We start from the raw sequence: 27,151 nt of genomic DNA, 5'->3' as shown, positions 1-27,151 counted from the left end.
GATGCTCAGAAAATCTGGCCTGGCAGCTTGTGGTAAGTAATTATATATACTGATTAAAAATGTAATACACTGTGAGCAGAGGCAAAGGAGACTGCATTTGACGCAGCCTGTGCACATACACAAGTAGGAATCCTCGTAGAAGAGTGCCCACAACGAGAAGGAACTTTGTAGAAACGGGTGGGCATCATGCCAAGCCTTTTGCAGGGTGGCCTGCTGATGCCCACCTCACCCAATACAAGATGGGAGAGTGTCAGGACAAGGCCAGCTCAGGAAGAGGATCTGGCCATCCGTGCTCATGGACCACCCTCAGCATACTCCACACCACAGCCTGGGCACCACCCTGCTGTTTCCATTTTCTCTCAAGCGTCTCCTTCAAAGGATGATTAGCTGTGGGACAACTGAGGTCAGCTGCCTTGGGTTTTTTTTTTTTCCAGACTCTGAACAAATGCAATTGTCACTAATTATGGATCACACATAAGGGTGGAATGCTGACCTCTAAGTGGGCACAGAGATATCTTTCATTTGTCCTTCTGCTTGCTGTGCAGTTTTCTCTCCACTTGTCCTTGAAAGAGGGGAGATGCCTTTGGGGATCCACGGGCAAAGACTAGGGACACCCAAGGTTTGGCTTTCTACTCAGATTCTTCATAAGTTTATATACCATAGAAATGTGATTAAGTAAAAACAGATAAATTTCAGATTGATGAGGGCTACAAAGAAACCTAATTTTGTTCTGTATCCTCTTTAACAGTGTACATCTCCATTCCTGCTTACTCTTATAATGTTTGGTTTAGAGAACATAATCAAACCTTTTTTTGAGGACTAGGGATGGTTATAACTGTGTCACCCTTCTAAATATCTGTTATAGTTGGCTTATTTGAGCCAGAGGTATTTAGTGAACTACTATGTGCCTAGCTCTGGTTTTGTCAGGTCATTGCTAAGGTATTAGATTGAACCGTGTGGCATTAGTGTTTTGAAGGTTAAGGAAAGACTGAATATTGCTCATAGAAGTGGCTTTGCCTATAATTTAGTGGGGAAGATACTTACAACACAATAAATGTCCTGAAATAGAACCTTATTCAAGGACCACCTAGTCTAGCCTTGGTGGAACAGGAGAAGAAATGTATTCCATGCAGAGAGACTAGTATGTGCAAAGGGCTGGTGGTGAAAGAGGCGGCAGGTTGTTTAAAGAACCACTCCTACTCAGATAGGAAGGAAACAGTGTGAAGGGTTGAGAGATGAGAGTGAAATGGTAAATGAGGGCCTATCATTCCAAGAAAGCCGGGTCAAGGACCAGTAACTCAGGACCGAGCACAGATGGCAAGGGTTAAAAGACTGAACTGAAAGTGCCCTGACCCATCGCCTATAATTTAGGTTCTGTTTTTTAATAAGAGATCCCCCAATACATGCTTCTTCAGTTGTGATGTTCCAATTCAGAAACTAGAGGCAGGCCACCCTGTTATTTATTAATCGAAGGTCGTTTTTAGTAGAGAAACATGTTGAGGCTTTCAGTCCAAGACTGCAGAAGACTCAAGCAATTCACTTAATCTCTCTCAACCTTTGTTTCCTTTTCTGTAAAATGGGGACAATGACACTGTGCCTCTACCTACCCCAAAGTTGATCCAAGGAGATTCCATTCACAAAAGTGCTTTGATGGAGATACTTCAACCTAATCCCTATTGCTTAGTGAATGTTCAGCAGTGTTTTAGGAGAGAGGGAATGCAGGTTGAGGGAGCGGGCCCTGAAGTCCCACAACCCATGAGCTGTAAGATCACATCTCTGAGCCTTAATTTCCTCATCTGAAAATGGAGATGGCAGCACCATGAGGTAGGTGCTGTTAAAAGGATTAAATGAGACCATCTCTGTACCTGGCGCTTAGCAAGCACTCACCAGAGTTCCATCAATTAAAAAAAAAAAAGTAGTAGAACAACAACAAATTTATGCCATCTTGATTCTTGGGCTCTTTGATGTTTTCCACTTCCCTAGAGCAGCAGGGTCCCTAGTATTGGACCAAGAGCATCTCTCCTTCAGCCATGGACAGGGGTTCCTTTTCCTTAGAGCTGTGTTTGTTCCTCCTGATTCAGCTGCCTTTTAGCTGAAGAATTAGGTCCCAAATCTGGCTCCTTTTATAAGTAGATTGAGTTGCCTCTCCACCCAAGGCTCGAGTAACCATTTGCAAAGTGAAAGGACTAGTCCCTTAGCAGGTTGTTTTGCCTCTTGGGTGCCAAAACATTAGTTTGCTTGATTTTTTTAAATTTTTAATTTTGGCATCTGGTAGACACCATCTGAGTAGCCAATTAGGAACACTCGCAGATCTTGGACTGATAACTTGGCTACTATGCTTCAGTCTAAGGTCAATGAGCTGGAGTCAAAGTCAAAAATTAAAGAGGGAGAGGAATACAGTAGCTTGGATAGTAAATGGCTTTTTCAACATCATGTCTGTGCTTCCTACCTAAAGAGCAATCAGCATACTGTTTGCTGCCCCCTAAGGTGGGCACCAGAAATGGAGACAGAACTGCTACAAAGCCTTTAAAATCCAGTCTTGGCATGGCAGTCAGCATAAAGAAAAGCACTAAGAGAGATTATGAAATGTAGAAAGCATGTGAAAGTTATATTACTCCTGCAGACATGTTTATTAAAATCCAGGCAAGTATTACTTTTGCTTCGGAGATAGGGCATAAGAGCAAATCTATGGACGGGAGAGTGTTTGGATGACTATCTCGCAGACATAAAGCTCTTAAGGCAGAGCAGTGTTAATTAAGAACAGCATCCTGTGTGGAGTGTTATATCCAAAATAGATCCTGGGCTGGGGGGTGGGGGGATTCAGTGAAGGGATTCATCAATCTTAGACATCTGGAATCCAATTACTAACTTCGCTGCTTTTACATGGCAAGTGCTACCATGTTGTAATTCTTACGGAGGGTCTCAGAAGGGAAGCTGGATTTCCATAGTGAGGGAAATTACAGTCATCCTGTGGTGTAATTCTAAGTGTTGCCTGAGGATGGTCATCTTTGTTTGCTTTCACTCACGGCCTGCTTTCATGTAGTTATTTAAGTAGTTACGTTTTAATGGCTAATGCGTATCTTCACATGCATCACTCAAAACAAAAGCTACGATTTTTTTTTCCTTTTTAAAAAAATTTTATGGGAGTATAGTTGATTTACCATGTTGTGTTAGTTTCTGCTGTACAGCAAAGTGAATCAGTTATATACATATATCTACTCTTTTTTAGCTTCTTTTCCCATATAGGCCATTACGGAGTACTGAGTAGAGTTCCCTGTGCTATACAGTAGGTCCTTATTGGTTATCTTTCTTATATATAGTAGTGTGTATCTGTCAATCCCAATCTCCCAATTTACCCCTCTCACCTCCTTTACCGCCTGGTAACCATAAGTTTGTTTTCTACATCTGTAACTCTATTTCTGTTTTTGTAGATAAGTTCATTTGTGCCCTTTTTTAAGATTCCACATATAAGCGGTATCATACGATATTTGTCTTTCTCTGACTTACTTCACTCAGTGTGACAATCTCTAGGTCCACCCATGTTGCTGCACATGGCATTATTCTGTTCTTTTCTATGACTGATATTCCATTGTATGCATGTACCATATCCTATATCTAACCATGTGATAAGACTACACCCCATCTTTTCCCCACCCTCCCCCATACTGAGTTGTCCATCACCCTGAATCCCATAGTCCCCATTCCTTTACTCCTTTTTACCTAGTTTTAGGCGTCTCTATGCATTCCTAAAAAACAACTCAAAAATATATACTTTTCAACTTTATAAAAAAGTATCATGCTGCATAATATCTCTTGGGGATTTTTTTTTCCTTAATAGTATGTTATTGAGATTAGTCCATATGGGCTAACTGTTCTATCAAACAATTATTTCGATCACTGTGTAATATTCCATCATATGAATATATCACATTTTATTCATCTACTTTCTGAATAAGTGGCCATGTCCAGGCTTTTGCTGTTTTCATCAGAGCTACTTTGAAGATTCTCATGTATGTGGGCAAGAATTTCTCTCGGGTACATACCTGGGTGTAGTATTGCTGGTTTTTAGGGTACTGTGAATGCCAGCTTTAGGAGATAATGCCAAACTGTTTCCCAAAGAGGCTGTTTCAATATATTCTCTCACAGGCAATGCCAGCGCACTCCTGAGGGTTTACGTCCTCTCTAGCCTGCAGTATTGCCAGATTTAGGTATAGCTCAAATTCATCAGTACTCAAAAGTAATATCTTTACATTAACTTGATCTTGTGTGGTGTGACTCTAAGAGCTGAAGGTAGGACTTATGTGTAGAAGTTGGGGGAAGGGAGATTTAGACTCAGGGTGAGGAAGGATGGTCTCCTAGCACAGCTTGTCAACTAGGGTCAGACTGTCTGAGGAGCAGTAGTATATTCATCCCTGGAACATTCAAGGCAGGACATGAGTGTGCCCCTTGGCAGCAATATGGCAGAAGGGATACAGATGTCACATGCTGTTTGGACCAGGGAACTTTAAATATGTGTTTTAAATCCTGACTCTAGAACCAAGCTTTTTTCGAATATTCGTTTCTGGACCTTTAAATAGATACCTGAAATTACAAAAAGCTACTTTAAAGCATTCTGATCTTTTATCTTTTAAAACCAACCAAACAAATTCCTTTAAACCCTTGAGCTGCACTGAGGTGAGATTAATTAAAAGATTAGGACTCTCAAAAGATTTTTATGGGTTTTTCATACATGAAGTTATAACTCCCAGTAATAATATTTTCAGCTTTAATGGGAATATCAAAGGTACTAATATTTTAAAATCAAGCCATATATATATGTGAGCCAACCCTGGGATTTTTGTATTTGTGTGTGTGTGTGTGTGTGTGTGTGTGTGTATAGTGCCTTTTGATCATCTTAGTAATAAATAATTGAGAGATGCACAGTAGGAAGGTGAAAAAGGTGAGGGTATCTTTTTTCTAGCCTGATGCTTCAAAAAAGTCATGAGCCTGGTATTGCATTTTAATTTTTCACTCAGGTGAAGCTGTGTATGTGTGTGTTTGTGTTTTCAGTTGCCTTATATCTCCATTGTCTGTGCTGATTTCTGGATTATGGTCACTTATAGGGTATATAAAATGAACAACTGAGCCCATTAACAAGGAAATCTCAGTTTCTTTTGAGTATTCTGGGGTTTTTTTGTTCTTTTGTTTTTAAAGGTATTTGAAATCCTCTGTGACAAAGATCTGTTGTCATGCCTGGTAAGCTTAGCGTTCCAGCCTCATCCAAGGCTTTTATGTCTTTATTAAAGAAGGTTTTTAAATGAAATAGAGAGAGGCGTTTGGGAAAGGCTGGCTCCTAATTTGTTTGTGCAGTGTACACCGGCCAGGTTCTTTGAAGGGCATTGGAACAGCTCCATCAGAAATGAATGGGTTTGCAAGTCACGGAGGGTAGGTTACTTCCAAGGGGTGCACAGCAGCTTCAGAGGGTGCAGTTTTGTAACCAGAGGCAGAACGATCGTCTTGTATACAGAAGGAAGCATGACCAATCCAGCGGAGTGGTGAGCACCCCTGGAATATAGGTTTTCTGTTAGTCATTTCTCATTCGCCCACACGTGGTCCCGGTGCCAGGCACCTGGCTGGCTGGCTGGTGCTAGGGGAGCCCTTTCAGCTCTGCCAACCATATGCTGGACATTCGGAGAGAAGTTTCCGAGGTCAGCCAGCATCTTCGCTGCTCCATGGTGGTCACCACTTGTGCAAATAACTTGCTGCTCATCCGCTTTCCCGTGGAAAGCTTCCCGTTAGCAAGACCTGATGTTAAGGTGAGGGAGAGACCCAGTACGCAAAACTCAAGCCAGGGAGCGGCACTGCCCATGCTCCAAGGCCAGACTGGCCTCCCCTCCTTCACCTCGCCGAGTCTGGACTCCCTGTGTCTTCGCCCGATTGCTATTCTTCTGAGCCTAGAAAAACTGGGTGCTGAACAAAGGTGATGCGACCAGTGAATCATCCAGTCCCTCTTCTCTTCCAGCACTTGCGCCGCTGGTCCTACAGGGAGGAAGAAGCACCTGCTTCTTTTGCCCTTTCTTTGGGTGCTTCCTCCCTGGGCTTCAGTCCCTGGCCTTCAGCCAGTTCAGAGAGCGTTCAGATACCTCCGTCTTTCTCTGCGTGTCTGCACTTGCTGATTGCTCTCAGCTTTAACTGTTCCCTCCTCGGAGCAGTCTTCCCTGATCATACCATCTAACATACTGATAGTTCTCTTTATTATTGTCTCTCAGGGTTGTAATAGATTTGATTCCTTGCTAATTGCCTGCCTTCTCTCCTCGAATGTAAGCCTCCTGAACACACTCAGCCTTGCCCAGCCTGCACGGTGCAATGCACTGTGCCAGCACATGGAAGGCCTCTTACTATTTGTTGATTAATCGAATGAGTTCTGCAGACAAATGAGTTTCCAGTATTTGGGGGACCCATATTTGCAACCCCCTCACCTAGTTCAGCTTCTCCAAATGGGTTTTATTTTGAGGCCCAGTTGTAGCTGCCTGGAGCATTGTGTTAAGCAGGATTCTGAGGCCATGTCTATGACGGTGAATTGGTGGTGGTGTACTGTCTTAGCACCCTCTTTGGGGATAAGCTGTCTCGCCTGGACCATGCTTCTAAAGTTTCTGTAAGGCGCCTTTGAAAAAAAGCCATACTGTAGCAGGAGCAAATAGAAAATAAAAACTTCAGGAGATTCGAACGAAACCTGAAATTGGCCCTTTGCCTTTTCCCTTTCCTCATTCTGAGTACCACAGGTTGACATCACTCTAGGGAGAAAGGAGAACACTCTTGTTCAAACACCAGTATCCTAAACATGGAGGGAAAAAAGGCTTACAGAGCACGGCTGGCTGAGGAAATTGCTTTTTGAATAAATGCTTCCTTCTCTGAAGTTTGCTTCATCACAAATCTCCCTTTCCAAGGGTGCTTCATTTCATTTCTCGGTGGGCATGTTTTTAGAAACAGGAGGCCTGAGGAACTCAAACTGGTAGAAATCTCTAGTCCCTGTGACTTCACTAATTTCCTACCCACGGAAAAAACAGGAAAACTCAGATAGGGTGGAGCCTGGGGCGAGGCGTCAGCGACCAGCAATTATTCACCGAAAACTGCTCTAGGAGACAACTGCCCCCCTCCCCCGCCCCCCACCCGCAGAGGAGGCACCCCAGCTCAGAGGCTGATCTCTATCTGCAACTTTGGTTTTCTTTTCTGGACTGCTTTAGTACCCATGTTTTCAAAAATATTAACCAGAGGAAAATTTACAGAGTGGATCCCTGAGTGAGTGTACGAGGAGCCAGCAAACTGTATTTCTAATCCGAACCAATGATTGTTCCTAATTAGCCATGCGATGTTCTCCTGACTTACATTCCTAAGAGACTTGGATGATGCCTTTGGAAAATGGGGATGATGAACTTGCACAGCCAGTAGGTTGGGAGGGAAGCTGTAACTTAGAGACCTATTTTGACAAATGTTTCTTGAAAACCTACTCCTGGGTGTCAGACACAGCAAGCAGTGAGGATACAAAGATGGATGTTACTGTGATTTGGTGATTTCTACCATAAACATGGGAACTAGACAGGAGGCTTGTTACCAAATCAGCTATTGTTGAGTGCTTTTTTTTTTTTTTAATAATTGGAAGAGCAAAGAACTCCTGGGTGAGCGCGATCGATTTCTCTACCAAACCCTCGCAGCCAGGTTACCGCTGTAAATGGGATTGTCAGCTGAAATGCTAAGCCCCGCTATTAGGCAGGATTAAACATGAAGCTCGCTATAGTAAGCTATGAGGAAAATTTTAGCAGTGGGGTGTCCTAAGAATAAGCCGAGTTTGCCCTTCACTCTGTCTAGGCCAATGATTCTCTAATGCGGAGACTCCTGTATCAACCCCCCAGTGCTCCCTCACAGCCCCGTTGCTGAGTCCTGTTCCTCAACTGCCCTGATGTCACGTTGTCAGGAAGTTCTAGACGGTGGCCTGCAGCACGGCAGACCCAGGGGGGCCTCCCTTCTCAGATGCACATTTCAGGTTAGTTTCATGGCTCGCTCCCCTGACCGGAAGTGACCCCTTTGATGTTTTAATGAAAATCAACTCTGCCTAGGGCCAGAAGCCACAGTTGCTTTTTGCTGAACTGCTCCTAACAAGCTTCTGATGGAAAACTGCAAACTTTAATGTCCCACCAATTAAAGCAATTTTCTGATGGCAGGTGTGCACCCCAGCAAGCCAGAATTGTTCAGCTGGGTTTGTACAGGTGATTAGGGTGTATGGGATGCTCTGAAGACCATTCACAGTTTAGTCAGTTGAGTAGTATCTCATCCAAATTGTGATGCTGGCAGTCTCACTTGCCACTCTGGCAATTGGCTTGACAATGTGATACTTTAATGGATAATTGGATCAGCAATTGGGTTCTGTGATAGTACAGTGGTTTGGCAAATACTTCTGGGGGTTACAAATTCTTAAACATCAACACTCTATACTCCTTGAAAGTAGGATTTCATTAATTAATTTAATAGTTTATTTCAGCATTTTGGCCCCATTGGCAGCACTAAAAAAACTTTTGCTTCTACTCAAGCAAGTTAGGCTCAAGTCACAGCTTTGGCAACTAATCAAATGACGAATGCTCCATCAATTACCAGAATTTCTCTCCATAAAGGGCAAAGAACTGGGCTATGGAAACTCAACAGTGAACAGAGGGAACTGCAGGTAATTTGGTTGCAGTGATCTAGTGGTTAGTCCAGAGCTTTAGCTCACAGGATCCCTCCCATGGAGAGAAAGAAGGGAGGAAATGAACATATTTTTGCCCAAAGAAATATTTGAAGAATCTCAGGATTCTAAAGAAGCAGAAGTGGCAGCAAGAGGTTGATGACACAAGTCATTTTTTTTGCCTCAAGTGAAAGCAAAAGGTGATTCATTAGGACACCAAGAAAGCCCAAAGTGGTGATAATCTGCTCAATAACCAGTACTTAGAGGAAGGACATTCAGTGTTTGGGGACAAAATATGTGCTCAAAGGACGCTGGCTGCATGTGTATGAGAGAGACAGAGAAAGTGAGACGGCATCGAGATCACGAAATATAACTCGTGCCAATCGAACTGGGACTTCGGGGAGTGTTCTGCACGTATCGAGCAGAAACGGACTGAGTTTTCACACTGGTTCAGAGCAGCCTTGAGCAGGGGACCGGGATCAATGTGTGCTTTACAGAGTGCCTGGAGGGAAGCATCAGAGGCAGAGGTCCATGTAGAGGGAGGGGCCGAGCCTTCTCACTAACTGCACACACTGCACTGACCCACCACCACCCTGACTGTGGGCACCTGAGCCCCACTCCACCCCATGCTCATGAGCCTCCCAGCTCCCAGCACTTCTTCTCTGGCTGCTGCACTAGCTTGTCTCCCTCTAATTCCCCAGCCGGGCTATTCTTTTTCTTTTTTTACATCTTTATTGGAGTATAATTGCTTTACAATGGTGTGTTAGTTTCTGCTGTATAACAAAGTGAATCAGTTATACGTATACATATGTTCCCATATCTCTTCCCTCTTGCATCTCCCTCCCTCCCTCCCTATCCCACCCTTCTAGGTGGTCACAAAGCACAGAGCTGATCTCCCTGTGCTATGCGGCTGCTTCCCACTAGCTATCTATTTTACGTTTGGTAGTGTATATATGTCCATGCCACTCTCTCGCTTTGTCTCAGCTTACCCTTCCCCCTCTCCATATCCTCAAGTCCATTCTCTAGTAGGTTTGTGTCTTTATTCCCGTCTTACCCCAGGTTCTTCATGACTTTTTTTTCTTAGATTCCATATATATGTGTTAGCGTACGGTATTTGTCTTTCTCTTTCTGACTAACTTCATTCTGTATGACAGACTCTAGGTCCATCCACCTCACTACAAATAACTCAGTTTCGTTTCTTTTTATGTTTGAGTAATATTCCATTGTATATATGCGCCACATCTTCTTTATCCATTCATCCGATGATGGACACTTAGGTTGTTTCCATCTCCTCCAGCCGGGCTATTCTTTATAAAAAGTTATTCTAGTCCTTTTGCTTCCCTGCTTCTAACCCTTTAATATCTTCCCACTGCACCAAAGATAAAATCCAAACCTCCTAGCCATCCCCACCAGCTGTAAGGGACCTGCTGTCTCCCGCACTTACTCTTCCAGCCAGTTACTCAAATGCCAAGCTTCCTTTTCCCTCCAGGTTGCTGTCCACTTGCTGTCCTCCTAGCCCTTTGCTTCATGGACCTCAAATCACTGTTCATGTCGCAGCTGAAATGGCACCTCTTCATGAGGCCTTGCTCCAGACACCCCCTCCCCCAAAGTGCCACCATCCCTGCAGATCACTCTGCTCTGATTCTCTTCAGAGCTCTTATCATATGAAATTATTTTGACTTCTAAGCATCTGTCATGAAAAAAAAAAATTCTGGAGCCTTCTACTGTTCCAATCAATAAAAACAACCACACCCACATGGCTGTCGCATGTCCTAAAAGGCCCAAGCTTCACGTTTGCAGGCACTTCCCCCATCTCCGCTCCAATTCCCACCTCTGGACCATCTCCCAAGGTGAATGCCATGTTTCCCACATTTTTACTTAATATATTTTCTAAATTGACTCTTATTTTTAACTTAGATTTACTTTAAAAGGACACTTGAGATGGCATCATAAATGGGAGATAAGCCTCAAATAAAGAAGATTTAAATAAAATAGTCTTATATTCTAGCTAGAGTCTGGATGGCACCTCTCATTCTGTTAGAGGTCACACTGGTACCATGTTCAGGACAAGCTCATACCGACGGAGACTTTCTTTTTGATTACTTAGATGACTGAAAGGTGATTGGGAGGGGAATATCTTCCTCAATAGGGTTCAAAACTTTTTGCAGTTTTGAACTGTAGAACTGGAGGCCATCTTTTGGGCCACTGGGGTGTGGGTCCCTTCTTTAAGCAATGGAATGGTAAAGCTTCTCAAAATGGCAACTAAGTTTCAGCTCTCTCAACAACTCTGATAGATGGGCAGGCATGGCTAGGATGCCAGGGCAGCATTCGTCACGAAAGAAAGAGTAGTACCAGAGGAGGGTGAAGCTGGCGATGGGCACAGGTTACAGGAGAGCTGGCAGATACCTCATGTGTTTGCTGAAGCTGTTCCCATTGCCCAGAACAACCCTGTCCTTAAAATCCCGTCACCATCTTTGAAGCCAGTGCAAATCCTGATTTTTTAAAGTCAACCCTACCCCAGTAAGAATTATTGTCTCCCCCAGATATCCTGAGAGCACTATGGTAGAAGTTCTAGTCCAGTATTTATACCATACTGACTTGGACTAAATGATGTGTGTATGAATCTATCTGCCCTGTTGGGTGGTGAGAACCCCAGAAGGCAAAGGTTTTTGTGTTATTCATCTTTATAGCTTTCATAAGAGCTAGAACGGTGCCTGGAGTATATCATGTGCTCAACAAAGGCTTATTGGCTAAATTCAAAGCAGTAACAGAGGGTCAGATCTAAAAAAATTTAGGATTTACTTCCCATTGAAATTATTTTCCTTGCAATACTTTATATAAACACCTGTCTGAGCAGAACCATCAACCTGTAAGAAATGGTTTAAACTCTCCGCTCTTTATATTGTTTTACAAAACTAAACAATGAAAGATACTGGTGAATTTTAGACCACCACCCAAGTTTATATTCAGCCACTGGCTTCTTTGAGAAGTGGCTTTAAATTGTTTTTCTGCTCTTTGAAAATAATTTGGCATTTTACTACAGGTTAGTTCTAAATTCTGAAAAAAAACGTTAAAATTATTGTGAATCATTCCTCCTACTGTATTCCATCACAGAGCTATAAAAATGTCAATAGTCAAGGCAGCTTGAGCATTACATCAGGGAATTAATCACTGCCCCACATGCCTCGTGAGAACACACTCAATGCACAGGAAGTAGCACAGTGTCAAAATCGACACGTATCAGTACTTCAATCAGAAATCCTGTTAACACTACCTTCCCCCAAAATCATTTCAGGCAGATAAAGCAGGAAGACTGCAGATACAGGTTTTTTTTTTAATCTCTTTTCAAAGCTGTATAGAAATAGAATTCACTTCGAGGAGCCATCACAGACTTCCCTCTGTGGAATGTGAATAAAGACTTTGGTTCGACTTTCTGCAAACTTTGTAACTTTGGCATGAGCCTTCCTCAAAGCACCACGCTTCTGAAAAGAGTATCAACTCTTGCTGTTGCATAAGGAGAAGGGAAGGAATAGATGTTACATCAGCCTTGGTGCTGAGCATATTCATGATTTAACTTCTGTGGCCTCACAGCAGGGAGGAAAGAGATGGAGAACTATACAGCATTGAATCCCAGACACCCTAGTGGAAAGAACTACTGTTATTTTATGTCCTACTAAGAAAGAAAAACACTGCCAATTAAATTATGACACACCGTTGACTGTAGGACATGCTTTGACTTCAGAGATGTTACAATGGGAAAAACTGTGCATCTCAGAACAGACGAGCTGTGGATTTTAAACAGTGCTAATGATTTCCTCTGCATTTCATGCAAAAATAATAATAAGCCCCAGAATGCATAAAATGCTAGCCTTGAATTTGACCTTCCTTCGGACAGTCTCCTCCATCTTCTCTAGGATTCACAGCTAGGTGGTTTGGGGAACATCCGAAATCAAACCAAGCACTTCCTATGGTCCCTTCCTAAGGGGTCTCCAAGACTGAGTTGCCAGATAAGATACAGGATGTCCAGTTAAATTTGAATTTCAGATACACGACGAATATTTTTTAGTATAAGTATGTCCCACATACTGCATGAGATATAGTAAAACAAATTAACTGAGTGCCCTGTATTTTTATTTGCTAAATCTGGCAGCTGTGCTCCCAGAGTAATTCTGACTGCATTTGACCTTCACCACATGCTTTTTACTTTAAGGACTTTAACCTTTACCTGTCAGGAGCCTCCAGTAATACTTCAGTCGCTTCTTACAACAACTCTGAGAGGTAGGAATTATTGCTGGTATTTTAGGGCTGAAGGAGCTAAGTTTCCTCCTCAGACTTGAATGTCTGATTAGATTAGTTTGGTTTGGTTTGAATTCTGATCATGGCTGTTAATCCTTTCACACAGTAGTTAAGGTCCAAAAGATAAAGGTCACTGGGAAACCATGAAGATGGTAAAGGCACTTTTACCTCTGGAAACAACTTCTGTGGGTTGGTCACTGGTCACTGTCAGGGGACAGTATATCCAGCCTATAGTAATAATAATAATGCTAATAATAGTCATGGTAGCAGCAGCAGCAAACACTCAGCACCTCTTACTACGTGTCACACACATCACTAATCACACCTCTCACTACTCCCTTTTTACAGTTCCAGAGCAGGGTTTGCAAAGGAAAGCCTCCATACTGTCGACTGAGTTGTAGGCAACGGGCTTAAAGGCAAAGGTATTATTTCTGTTACGTGTGTGGCCTCTGTCTATACACACAAACTTCTCTCAAATGCACTGCTTCTCAAGTGCCTGAGAAGTTGGAAAAGAATCCCCACACCCAGGCTGCCCCCCAGACCAATTAAATCAGAATCCCTGGGGCGGAGCCAGGCATCTGTAGTTTTTAAAGTTCTCTGTGTGATTGCAGCGGGTAGCCGGGGTTGAGCACGGCTGTTCTAAGGAAAGCTACACGCTTCCATCTGGGGCTTTTAGGAGGGAAACCCCTAAGTTTTAAAAACCGTATACAACAGAGCTTTGCAAATACAATTAGTTTTTGTTTGACTTATTTCCTGTTTTCCATAGACAACTTATAAGCATTGGCACAACGTTGCCATCTGTAAGGCATATGACAAAAGCAGACGGGAGCCTAATAACCAAGGAGGCATTAACGTTTGCAGGCCCTAAATTATTTGCGTTCATCTGGTACGATCTGCGTGCTGAGACCACTTAATGCTAGCTTTCAGCATCTTCCGATGGCAGTACCAGAAGTGGGAGGGCCATATTTTCTGGGCTTCGCATCGTTCTTTGTCATCCTATTGAATTGTTACAAGATGGATTTATAACAGACCTAAAGCTAGTATCAAAATGAAAGTCAGTTCCTGAGTAGAAAAATAGCAATCCCGTTGGCCTCGCCTGTAGCCATTGCGTCATATCTGCTTCTGCAAGGAGGGAGATGACTTCTTAAAGTGTGGTTTTCTTCCACTAAGGAGAATTAAATCTACGTGGCAAAACGTAAAACCAGCGTGCTGGCAGCCAGATTCTGAGCGGAAGACCCATGACATATTTGTGTCCTGGTTATATGCTAATGAAACTCATTTAGGCTCAAACTTACGCCGCGTAGAAATAGTGCTCAGCTGGAGGGCCAGGCTATCGTTGTTCCCTCACTGTTTTGCCTTCTGTATCAAAGTTTGCTCTGAAATAATGGGGACATTTCTCCATCTGCTGCAAGCTGCCAGGGTTGGGGGCAGGGGGTGTCTCTGGGTTAGAGGGAGAGTGAGATGGGTCTGAAATAGCAAAACTCCACTATTTTAGTCGTGAGGCTTTTTTCCTGAGTCGGCAGGCTCCTTTGTCAAAGATCTGGCTTTTGGGTGACGGTACCCGGGGAGCCGCAGCAGGATCTGTGGAGCTGGTCGCTCTTTGGTGGCACTGCGCTTCCTCCAGGATAGACTAAAAGGCAAACTTTGCCGGGGACACCCCTGGCACCACTGCCCCTTGCCGGGTGACTCCGATAGGTGAATGGACTAAGCAGCGCCTGCCTTGGGTGTGGGCTGTTGTAAGGATTAAATGAAATGATGCACAAGGGAATAATACGTGAAGAAGAAACTGCCCTTTACATCATGAATACTAGTTATCATTGGTGCTATTAGTTTGCCTCAATCTCCTCAAATGACTTAGCACGAAACAGTACGTTGTGCCTCCTGTAAGAATTTATACCCTCAGCATTTTACAGTGTCTAGAGCCACGCACAGGAATAACAAATTTAGTTAATAAAACTAAATTGCAATAGGAGACTAAGGGGGAAACCGACCTCTTCTAAAGAAGAGAGTTCTGACAACACCCTCTCTCTCTCTCTGATAGAATTGAAATTTTATTCACTCAATATGTAAATCTGAGACATAGACAAAATGTTTTTTAAATAAATATGGGCATCTGAAGAGGATTTTGAAAGGGTTCCTTTGTCTAAGACCAACTGTTAATTTTTTGATGCTTCCTCATTTAATTTTTTATTTAGTTTTTCTTTGTTTTTTACCGTTTGCCTGCTTGAAGCCTCTTTTAATGCGTGTACTCTTTTATTTCTTACTCAGTACTCATGGCCCTGAAATTCATTATTCTCATAAATTAGCCCAGGGCTGTTTCGGTTCGCTGAGCAAAACTGCTAGAGCTCATATAAAAGAGGCTAAGCCGAAGAGGAGAGGGCGTAACCCCCAGGCCAGCTTGGGGAACGACTGTGGGTAGGTGGCAAACGTAATGCCTTCGCGTCTGGGAAGTAAAACCAATGGATGATGCTGGCCAAGCGCAATGTTTGAGAGTGGTGAGGGTTTTGGTAAATGCAGGATGTCCCCCGTCTGTGACGCCCACTCCCAACCTCAGCAGATAATTACAAGGTGGTGAAGGGACCACATATAGCAGCCTAATCTAGTTATTGTATTACAAAAGCTGGAAATGTGGATTTGTACACAAAACCGCCCCATTTTCAAATTCTGGCAACTAATACAATGAAAAGAAAGACACGCGCCCCCGACCTCTGTTTTGCGAATGCTGTTCGGCCGCTCCCCCAAGGCTTGTTCACGGAGATCCCAAGGGCCTATTAATGAGCCTAGTTTTCTTCTCCAAAGCTCCAGAAACATGACAAAGAGAAGGAGGACTCCCCAGCCTTGTGCAGATCGGAGGAGGAGATGGCAGCCGAAGCTGCGGCGCTGCGGGGCTACTTTCAGTGATGCAGGTAAGACTGTACATTTACTTCATCATCGCTCAGAACCCCCCCACCCCACCGCAAGAGCCTCACTCAAGAAATAATGAGGATGAAGAAAAGCAGCCACACCCACTTCCTACAGTGGTGGTTGCACAAACATTAAAGCCCGAGTGGAGAGGACCCTTGAGGCACTTGGTCCAACCTCTGGGTCTCTCTTCCCGACTCCCCATCACCTTCTACATACCGCTCCGGTCTGTTCCCTTCCGTCCAGCCCACCCCAGGCCCTTGTCCCCTCTGTCCACTGTCCTCTCCATTCCTGCCCCTCTGCAAGCCAATCTCCACAGAGCAGCTGGAGCTAGTTTGTAAGGAAGGCAAACCCGATCCTTTAAAACATCAAAACCCTTCCAGGGAGTCCCGTTGCCCTCAGGCTCAACTCTCAGACTCCTGTCAGGCTGCAAGGAGCCCTGAAACAGCTCAGCCACACCCAGGCAGGCTCTCCTTTCACTTGGGCCTCCTCTCCTGGCTGCTATTTGGTAAACTGGCCCCTTGGCTTTGGCTGCCAGGAAGCTCATGCCAGGCAAAGAGAATTCTCTCTTTCCATTAATGGTGTTTTACTATTGGGAGATCACAGATTTAAGACTCTGATAGAAAGCTACAGCCAATCTCCTTTCCAAATTTTTACGCAATGTCAAGGGACTCATGCATCTTCTGAGATGTCTTAATAAATAGTGTGCCCATGAAATCTTGGGGCCTACCTTGAGTAAAAAAAAGTATTCGTTTTTTGAAATTCAAATTTATCTGGGTCCTGTATTTTATCTGGCACCCCTGTTAATAAGCCTCCTTAGGAATTACGGACCCCAGATAAAGAGCCTCCTCTCTAAATTGTTTTTCTTTTCTAAAATTGTCTGCTTCATCTGGTCTTGTGTGAATGTGTTTATGTTATAAGCAGCTGAAGTAGATCAGATACAAATTAAAAATGCAATTCATGAACAAATACTGGTAGCAGTTGAATTATGTCAAATTGTATCAACCACTTGGTGATTATGATTTTTAGCTAGAAAACACATTGGTTGTAGTATTATGTTTTCATTTGGAAATGTAAGTCTATTTTGGTGAGTTTAAAATACATGTGCATTTCTTGGTCTTTCTCTCCCCACCTCCTCTTTAAAGACCCAGTGTCACCTACCTCCCCCTCCATTACTGTTCACATATGCTGTGTGTTCAGGCCCTTGCATTCTAGAAAGCTTATTTCATTCTCCCATGTCACTGGCTTGTCAGCTCTGCACCCAGTTGCCTGAAGGGATATAGCGTGGTGGGAGCAGAAGCTGTCTTTGATATTTTATTTTTAACCTTTTCCACTGCTGTTCACCTTCTCATCTCTCCCTTTCTCTCCTCCACCTCCCCTTAGGATCTAGCTAGTTTACCTAAGAACATAGGCCTACGGGCATGAATGCAAACCTTGTTCTATTCCTCTTCTGAAAGCCGGTGTGTCATTTTGGGATGTCCTGTTCAAATGGGGTCACCCTTCCTCAGACTCAACTTTCTAGGCTGAATTTTTTTCTTTTTGGGTCTCTTATGTAATGGGCACTTTCAGGGAGAGGCAAGAAAGCTCCAGGCTTTTCCTGAGGCTTGCTGAATTGTAGGATTCTATCTTATAATGTGTTTTCTAGACCGTTTAGAGAATTTAAACTTCTTCCCCAAGTTTCCTGTACGCTTTGCTTTGTCAGCTTTTGCTTCTGTCTTGCCTTGAGGCCTAACTCCCCTGTCTGCCAGGTGAATCAACTTGCCTCCTAAGTCTTGCCAGAAAGATATTCACCTTAACTTGTCACACAGACTGTTGCCAGAGAGCCTGTGCACTTCTCAATGAACTAACATTAACCTCTCTCTTTAAGGGTCTTTTGCTACAGACAAAACAAATCACCTTCAGTTCTCCCAGCAGTCAGACGTGGCAAATGAGGACAGGAGGGAATATGAGGCCAGTGAGCACACACCTAGGAACTTGGCAGTGAGGGACTTAAACACGGGCCCTAAGATTTCACCAAGAGCATCCTCACCACCTGTAGTGTGAGACAGGGACTGTATATAGTTCTCTTTAGAGACAAAGGGGAAAGGAAACATTCACCTAGGAAACCTGATCATGGAGTTGGTCCACCTGGATCTTTGATACCCACTCTCCTCCCTTTTCAAAGTGCACCTATCCACCGAATGTTTACACAAGGTTAAGGGGTTCGTGGAACTTTCTGAAGTTGGTTAACAAATAGGGCTGTCATGCAAGATATGGACATACCTAGACTTAAAACGGTATTCAGTATTTATCTGAAATTCAGATAAACTTGGTCTCTCCAAGCTTTCCTGAGTATACCCTCAGCAGCAAGTCAAGTCAGTGTCGGGCAGAGCCAGTGTAAAGGCTCTGATGTTGCTCACTCTGCATAGCTGCACGCTTCACGGCACACACACGGGCAGATACAACGGGGCTCAGCCCCAGAGTCGATGACTATCGGCCACATTACCGAGAAGTTACAAGACCTGGGTTCTGTTATTTTCCCATCTTGCAGGTGATGACAAAACTGAGACTCACTCAGTGATCTAAGTGTCACTCTAAGTTAAACGGCGAGTAAGTGGTAGAGCTCAGACCTGAACCTAGTTCCACCCCGACAGCCTTTCCCTTCGTCTCTCACCACCCGCCTTTTGCTTGGAAGAGCCTGTGTGTCCAGCCAGCACTGCCACCCTATCCCAGCCCCCCTGTACCTTCCCAATCGTCTCTTCAGCCTCTTCACCCGCTCTACTGGCCTCGCCGGCTCTTCGGCGAGGACGTGCCTCCCCTGCCGGGCTTCCTCGCCATCCTGTTCATCACCCTCCAGCACCTGCCTCCCCAGCAACAGACAGCCAGGCTGCAGTGGGCTGAGCTTGCAGCAACTGACTTCCACACCTGCCGACTCCTGCCCTCTTTTCTCCACCACTCGACCACGTGCCTACGTCACATGGCCTTGGGCGTGTGCAGTGTGTCGCGCAAATTTCATTTATTCCCACTTTGTCATGATTTTTCTCATCTTTGTGTACCACTTACTACTTACCTGATTCACCTTTAAAATTTCAGGTTATCTTAAACTTTATATCTTAGACTCAACGAGAAACGAGTATTACTTATTAATAGAAGTTAAGCATAAAAAGAAAACATGAAAGAAAAACAGTGCGGATGAATTCCAGCTCTGCATAGTTGCTTGCCTGTAGCTATCAGGACTGAGGTTGCTGGTCATCCTTAGAGAGGCTGGCACCAAACCAAGGCTCTCCATTTGCCCTATTCAAAAGGATTAAAAGAGAATTACCTACAGAGGGATTCAGTGTAGATCAGCTAAAATGATCTTAAACAGGCCAACGAGACCCATCTTTGGAAAACAGCAGTAGAGGTTAGAATCCAAAACCTGACCAAGCTGACTCCAGACCTGCTCCAGCCCCTAAGCTAGTGCTCCCCGTGTCTCTCCCCCCGCACAGGGAGAAGCATGTGGGAGGCCAGAGTGAGCTTCCCTGGGGATGCAAGGCTGCTATCTGGTACCTAGATGAAGGACTCCAGTCAGGAAGCCCTGCACCACACCCCACAGGCACGCTCAGTCTCTGGGTCCATTGGATCTGTTTGCCATTCGTCTACCTTAACAACGAGCGTACTGCCGAGAAGAATGTGCAGCCTCATGCCCAGAGATGCCCTATCTAGGAAACGGGACTGTAATAGGCAAAGAGCTGCTCTCTGCTGAATGCTTGGTAGGGAAATACCCAGCAACCCCTCAGTAAGTAACCAACCTTGTTCTATAGCTTCTTTATGCATAAACCCAGATTAATCCTCAGCATGACAAGACTGCCAGAGGACCACAGAGATAAACATTCCCAAACTAGAAACCGTTTCCTCTGCCTCTTGAAGCCATCCTTTGTTTGGTTCCAGGAATTCAGCATTTGTCTTCTGCTTAGGTGAATTTATGCATTGCCTCCCCCTATTGGGCTAAGTTCCTGGGTAGGGGTTTTGCAATGGCTCTTTTAGTGTATGTTATAAATCATATTAGATGACAGTGGATCTGCATTTCTTATCTAACCCTGCATCCTTCCTGGAACATAGTATTTTTCTCTAGGTACGTAGTACGTGGGTTTGCTGCCACTACACACCCTTGTTTATTACACCTCCTGTCCCCACTCCCACCCCATGTTGTAATTGAGTGGGGTGTGTTGTTTGTAAAATATGCAAGCATCGCCCCTAACTCTGATAGCAAGTCGGAGCTAGCGGAGCAGGTCTCCACACCCTGCTGTGTCAGCAGAGTTCCTTTGTAATTCATCAAATTCTCCTCTGAGCGTGCCATTACTTTATAGATAATTGGTTGCCTCTCATTTACTCAGAACACAGCCGTGCAAATTCAAAGCAACTGAGTCAGCCCAAAACAGCATTATTAGTAGCTACAGATGTACTGTCAAGGCAAAATTTTGACACTAGAATTTTTGAAAAAAAATCACCATAATTTCAGCCACTGGACCACACATATCATAGTCAAAGTGGACGAGAAAGGACAGGTTTACTTATTTAGCACACGTTCTGGTCATTGAATTGTACCTTTTGAAATCTACCCCAACAGCTTAGAAAAAATCTCAGCCTTCTCCAAGAGGGTCTCCTCTCAGCTCAGCAGCCTCTAATGAGAAAGACCCAAGGAGCAGATCATAGTATTCATGTTTCCTCAGGGAAGAGGAAGAGTTAACTTCAGCTCCTTGGCCAGTTCAGTCCTAAACCCACTAGGTAATCCCCATGTCAGGGTGTCTTCAATACCAAGGAAAGTGTTGGCCAGCACTCCTTCAGCCCGTCCCCAGATTGATACAAGAAAAGATTTTCTTTAGCACGGAAGTGTAAGAGATGATCCCTTGCCCTTGTTTAAGGCTAGTGATACTTTAGTATGTTCTAAAGCTCTTTAGATAAAGGATCCATCATCTTAAACAAAAGATATTTTAGTTTGCTTTTTCTTCCTCTCCTGCCCATGTTTCTACTGGATTATGCTGCCTCTTCCCTCCTTCTGTGTAGACTATGTTTACAGAACCAAATTTCAGTAGCAAGGAATTAAAAACTCAGTTATTTGGATTAGCTAGATATAAATCAAGCCCCTATCGCCTAAATTGGGAATGATAAACCATAGAATCATAGAGACTTTAGAAATAATCAAATCTATTGTCCCATTAAATGAGTTATTTTATCATAACCCAAAAGAAGAACCATTTAGTCCTACTCTAAAAACCTCCCTTTATAAACATTCTTTTAGATAAGTCCACCCCATGGCTCCAAAATGGGTTTTTAGTTCTGTTTCATTATTTTAAAAATGCTTTACCACGATCCAGCTTTCTCTAAAATGTCCCTAATAGTTCAGGCAAAAGATTTCCCAGGCCAGTAATGGTTAAAAGAATCTACAGAGAACTGTTCTGTTGACATTTAATTCGACTGGTGGTAGAAATGACTAGTGTCCTGCAGTCAATTTTAACACTTCTGAATCTTGGAAATACATGATCCATCAGCACGGAGTCTTTTTCAGAAAAGTGTAGTGCAAACCCCAAAAGTAATTTTTAAAAGTTTCAAGCTTGGGACTTCCCTGGTGGTCCAGTGGTTAAGAATCCATCTTGCAACGCAGGGGACACCGGTTCGATCTCTGGTCGGGGAGCTAAGATCCCACGTGCCTCAGGGCAACTAAGCCTGCGAGCCGCAGCTACAGAGCCCACACACTCTGGGGCCCGTGCGCCACAACTAGAGAGAAGCCCGTGCACTGCAATGAAAGATCCCACGTGCCGCAACTAAGACCCGATGCAGCCAAAAAATTAATTAACTAATTAATTAATTTTTAAAAAAGTTTCAAGCTTTCCTTGCATCTTGCAAAATGATGATAAAGCCTATCATCACCATCATCTTCATCCTCAGCTCATCTCCAGAAATGGATAATTTATCACATATCAACCTGCATACTCTCATGTGGCAAAAACCTTCTAGAAATGTCTACCCACTCCCAAGACTCTTCTTTTTCTACTTGCTTCTCTCCACTCTTCCACTCTTCTCATTTTGTCTTTGTCTCTGCCAGAAAGGAAGGTGGGGGAAAAAGAGCCTCCTAGAGGTCATGGGCAGTTAATATGAAGAAAGGCTATGAAAATTCACCGGAATCATCTTTGACTCTTCATTTACTACTAGCTAATATTTGTGCAGTTCACTCCAGCCTATGCCTAACCTGTCCCTCAGCCACCTCTTACATAGTAAGTGCTCCATTATTTTGATACTCCAGGGGCATCAATCAAGTTATCATGTGGGCATGCAACCAATCAATTCAGGATACACTATCAAAAGCAGCTCTAAATTGTGCTCCTTCTGGATTTAATACTTCTCTGAGGATCCAGAAGACACTGTAGTATCTTCTACTACCTCCAATTTATAATGAATTGTGGGCCATGGAGATTGCGAGGGCCCATCAGCTATGCCAACATGTAGATGCATTATGTTCCCTCTGATTTCTATTTTAAAGATAATAAATGATGGAAATGTTTGAGTTATGAGAAATTAGTCCAAACAGTAATTAAAGAACAAAACCTGTAGGGCAGGCTGTTTTGAGACCACCAAAAAAGAAGTGTGACTTCTGCTTCTAACAGACCAAATAATTTGAATCAACCTACCCACTGTGTTCAACTAGAAAAATTACACAAGAGTATAAGAAAACATCTGTTAAAGATAAAAAGGTATCACAAGAGTACAGGGTCAAGATCCAAGAAAGGACAGAAATGCAGAGAGAGGAGCCCAGGATGAAGGGCTGCCTGTCCCCTGAAGGCATCTATGAGTCTTAGAGAGGCAGATGGAGCTAAAGCAATAAAAGCTGGGGTGCCAATGGCAGGGCCCTTTCTAAATCTCCCATACCTGGATGGGAATGTGAAGATCTGGGAAAGTGATACCCTTGGAAAAAGATGTAAACCAGCCCTGGTATCAACTGCAGCCCAATTTCAAAACATCTGGGCAGTTGAGAAAGTCTCAGTCCCAGAAATTGAAGTAAGGTGATTCTAAATTGGTAGTCCCATGGGGTTCCTGGAAGAAGCAAAGAAAAAAATAACCTCTGGAAGAAAATAAATCCATTCAAGATCTTAAATTATTTCTGTAAATAATTTTTTTTCAAATAGGATGCCCAATACAAGTGTGTATACATAGACACGCATACACACACTCTGCACAGTAATATGAGGAGACAAGTCAATATAAACAAGGTTAGAATCCCCAGACACAGCCATTAAAATAACTGTGTTTACTTTTTTGGGGGATAGAAAGGACCAGGTTGAAAAAAAATTCAGCAGAAAGCTGGAATCTATTAAAAGTACAGAGATGATGTGAAAAAGAACCAAATAGAAATTCTATAACTGAAAAATACAGTAGCCCAATGAATGAATTTAGCAGCATATTTTTTACAGGCAAAAAAAAGAATTAGTGAACTTAAAGATGAGCCATATGAAAATATTCAGAATGAACCATGAAGAGATGAAAGGAGAGTGGGAAAAAGTATGAGAGGTCAGAAGATACAGAACATTCTGAGAAAGTCTAATAGATACTTATGTACAGTTCCAAAATAGGGTTCTCGTGGAAGATATACTTAAAGAGATAATGGCTGAGAATTTTTCAAAACTGGCAAAAGTCATCAATCCAACTATTCAAGACCACACCAAACCCAGAGTGGGGGGTATAGAATATGCACCTAGGCACATCATGGTAAAACTGCAGAAAATCAAATCCAAAGAGTAATTTGTTAGATTTAATAGTAAAAAGAAAAAAAATAACTTACTTTCAATGGAGTAATAATTAGACCAAAGACAACAACAGAAAAATCAAAAGACCATGGAATGACATCTCTAAAGAGCTGAAAAAAATAGCTGCCAACCTAGATTCCATACCCAGTTCATATATTCTTATAGAATGAAGATGGAACAAACATATTTCCTGACAAAAGCTGAGGGGATTCACCACCATCCGACTCATACAAAAGGAATTCTAAAGAAGGAGAAATCAAGTAGAAATTGGAAACAATTTTGAACTGAATGAAGAAGACTAAAACTTGTGGATGCAACTAAAGATGTGTCCAGAGGGTGATTTACTTTTAATTATGACTCATATGCATTTATTAGAAAAAAATTAAAGGTAAAAGTTAATATGCTACACATCTTTGTGGAAACTGCAGTCATTAAAAAGGAGAAGAGCATATAATGAATAATCTTAGACCAATACGTTTGAAAATTGGGATTAAATTTATTTTTCTAGAAAAAAATGCAGTTTACCCAAACTGACACTAAGTGAAAAATATGAATAATTTGATAACTATTAAAGAACTCAAACCTGAATTAAAACCCTTCTCACAAAGAAAATGTCAGGCCCAGATAGCTTTACTGGTGAATTCTACCACATAATTAAGAAAGAAACAAGAATCTGAATAAGATTCTCAATAAGAATCTTATGACTGGTGGAACAAATTCTGCCAGAGAAAAGGAAAAAGAAAAACCTCTCCCACTTCTCAATTTGTTGTATGAGTTGCCTTACACATATACCTGACAGAAACATAACAGAAAGGAAAAAGATAGACTAATTGCACATGGAAACACAGATGCCACCGTCTTAAAAGGATACCCTATAGGTAGACAGATTAATTGCAATGTGTGTGCACGATCTATGAAAAGAATAACACATTAGACTAATCTTATGCCTTTCACCAAACTAATAAAGGATAAATGATAGGATCATCTCAGTAGGTGCTGAAAAAAAGTTGATCAAATTCAACATCCAACTTCATAAACATAAAGTTCTAGAAAAACTAGAGCTAGGAAGGAATCTGTACTTAAGGATAAAATGTTGAACACTATTCATCTGAGACTGCTATGAGATAAGAATATGCACTATTAGCCCTGCTATTTCACAGTGTACCCAAGGTCCCAGGTAGTACAGTAAGGCAAGAACAATAAATAAAAGGATAGGAGGATTAGAAAGGAAGGAATAAAACTGTCGTTACTGGTATACAATATAATGCATGCAGAAGACTCAAAAGAATCTACTGAGAGACAATTTAAATTAATCAGAAAGCTTAGCAAGGCCTCTGAATATAAGATCAACATATGCAAGTTTCGAATTTCTTGGCCATTGTCTTAGCTCAGGCTATCATAACAAAATACAATAGACTGGGTAGCTTAAATAACAGATAATTATTTCTTACATCTGGAGACTAGAAGTCTAAGATAAGGGCGCCAACATGGTTGGGTTCTGGCGAGAGCCCTCTTCCTGGCCTGTAGCGGGCTACCTTCTCACTGTGTCCTCCTGTGGAGAAGAGCTAGTGAGCTTTAATCTCACTCTTCTTATAAGGACACTAGTCCCATTGTGGGGCCTCTACCCTCATGATCTCATCTAAACCTGTCTACCTCCTAAAGGCCATATCTCCAGTTACTATCACATTGGGAGTTAGAGCTTCAACATGTGAATTTGGGGGGGACACAAACCATCCATAAAACCACACAGGGTATGAAAAAATTTAAAGTTTATATTAATATCAGAAATCAAATGCCTAGGAATAATTAAAGATATGCGAGCTTCTAGATAGAAAAGTAAAATGTTATTAAGAGGCATTAAAGAATTAAATAAATGGAGACATGAGTGACTCAGTTTTATAAAGACTCAAGTCTTCTCAGATTTACCTATAAATTTAATGCTACTCAGATTTACCTATAAATTTAATGCCATAATTTTTGGTGGTGGTGGTGGTGGGTTTTTGGGGGTTTTTTGGTAAAATTGGAAAAATTAGTTCTAAAATACTGATGGAAAGGTAGCCAGAGACGATTAAAAGAACAAGACAGAAGTATAGGAGGGCTTACTCTAAAGGATATTGACTTATTACAAGGCTACAAAAGTTAAGAGAGCGTGATGTTGGTACAAGGACAAATAGAGTAATGGAACAAACTAGAAAGCCCAGGAACAGATCCAGGCATATATGAACACTTGATATAAGATAAAAATGACATCACAGAACTATGGGGAAAGGAAAATCTTTTCAATAAATGGTTCTGGAAAAATTGGATATCCATGTAGAAAACTAATGAAACTATACCCTACCTCATACCATATGCAAAAGTCAGTTCCAGGTGGATTATAATTCAAAATCTGAAGTGCAAATTTAGAAGGGAATATAGGAGAATACTGTCATGGTCTTGCTATAGGGCAAGACTTTTTAAATAGGACAGAAAGCATTATTATTTAAAAAAGACTGATAAACTGGACTACATTCAAATTAATTTTGTTTATCAAAAACACCATTAAGGGAGAGTAAGAGAGAAAAATGCAAGATACAGAGTGGGAGAAACTATTTGCCATGTATACAACCAATGAAGGGCCAGTATCCAGAAGATAATATTTTTAAGGAAAAAGAAAAAGAAAAAAATGTATAAGCCTATTAGAGAAAGTCAACAGCCTAGTAGAAGATACAAAAGGATTTGAACACACACTTCATAAAAAATAGGTCTCAAAATGGCCAGTAATCCTTAGTCATCAGGGAAATGTATACTTTAAACACAATGAAATACCACTGTAATACTCACCACAATAGTCAAAATTGTAAAAGACTGACAATATCAAGTGTCTGCAAGAATGCAGAACAACAGAAACACAAAAGAATACATACTGTGTGATTGCATTCGCATAAAGTTCAAAAACAGGCAAAACTAAATTATAGTGTTTAGAGATACATTCATTTACAGGGTAAAACTATAAAGGAAAGCAAGGAAGCAATCATCGTAGAATCAGCCCAGTGGCTACCTTTGTGGAGGAGGCAAGGAGCAGCTTGCGATTGGGGAGGGGAGTGTGGAGTGAGAGGGTGGAAGGGCTGGCAATGTTCTGTTCCTTGTCATGGGTGGGTGGCAAGACACATTGGCTTTGTATTAATTCTGTAAGCTCTATACATGCACACACACATACACTTTTCTGTATATGTTATATTTCACTGTAACAAGGACTAAAAATAAATCAGATAAATGAAAACATTTAGATTAAGGACAAAAGAAAAGGAAGGAAGAGATTGACTTTAATGTATGGTTTAATTGCTGGCTGGATATTCAATTATTCCAGAATAAGTTTAACAGAAAAGAATAATTGCCGCATATATTTTTCACAGACACTCCACTACTGAAACGGAGCAGGACCCTATGGTCCTTCCCCAACGTGTCCTCAGCCTGCCTTCTGTCTGTGAAAAAAACTTCAGCCGAAGAATAAGTTTAA

The 27,151-nt window shown here is 42.3% G+C and overlaps 1 protein-coding gene across 14 annotated transcripts in view; it reads left to right on the top strand.

Moving 5' to 3' along the window:
* FHIT (fragile histidine triad diadenosine triphosphatase) overlaps positions 1–27,151 on the top strand; it is a 1,490,046-nt gene that overhangs the window by 1,450,528 nt on the left and 12,367 nt on the right. For all 14 annotated transcript variants that reach the window (XM_060109929.1, XM_060109922.1, XM_060109919.1 and 11 more), the window contains one exon: positions 15,791–15,897. In XM_060109929.1, the coding sequence (XP_059965912.1) occupies positions 15,791–15,892 (102 nt within the window). In that variant the 3' untranslated portion in view covers positions 15,893–15,897. The remainder of the gene's footprint in view (positions 1–15,790; positions 15,898–27,151) is intronic.

Source organism: Mesoplodon densirostris, chromosome 10 (genome assembly GCF_025265405.1).
Source record: "Mesoplodon densirostris isolate mMesDen1 chromosome 10, mMesDen1 primary haplotype, whole genome shotgun sequence".
Taxonomy (NCBI): domain Eukaryota; kingdom Metazoa; phylum Chordata; class Mammalia; order Artiodactyla; family Ziphiidae; genus Mesoplodon; species Mesoplodon densirostris.
This window is presented reverse-complemented; position numbering and strand designations above follow the sequence as displayed.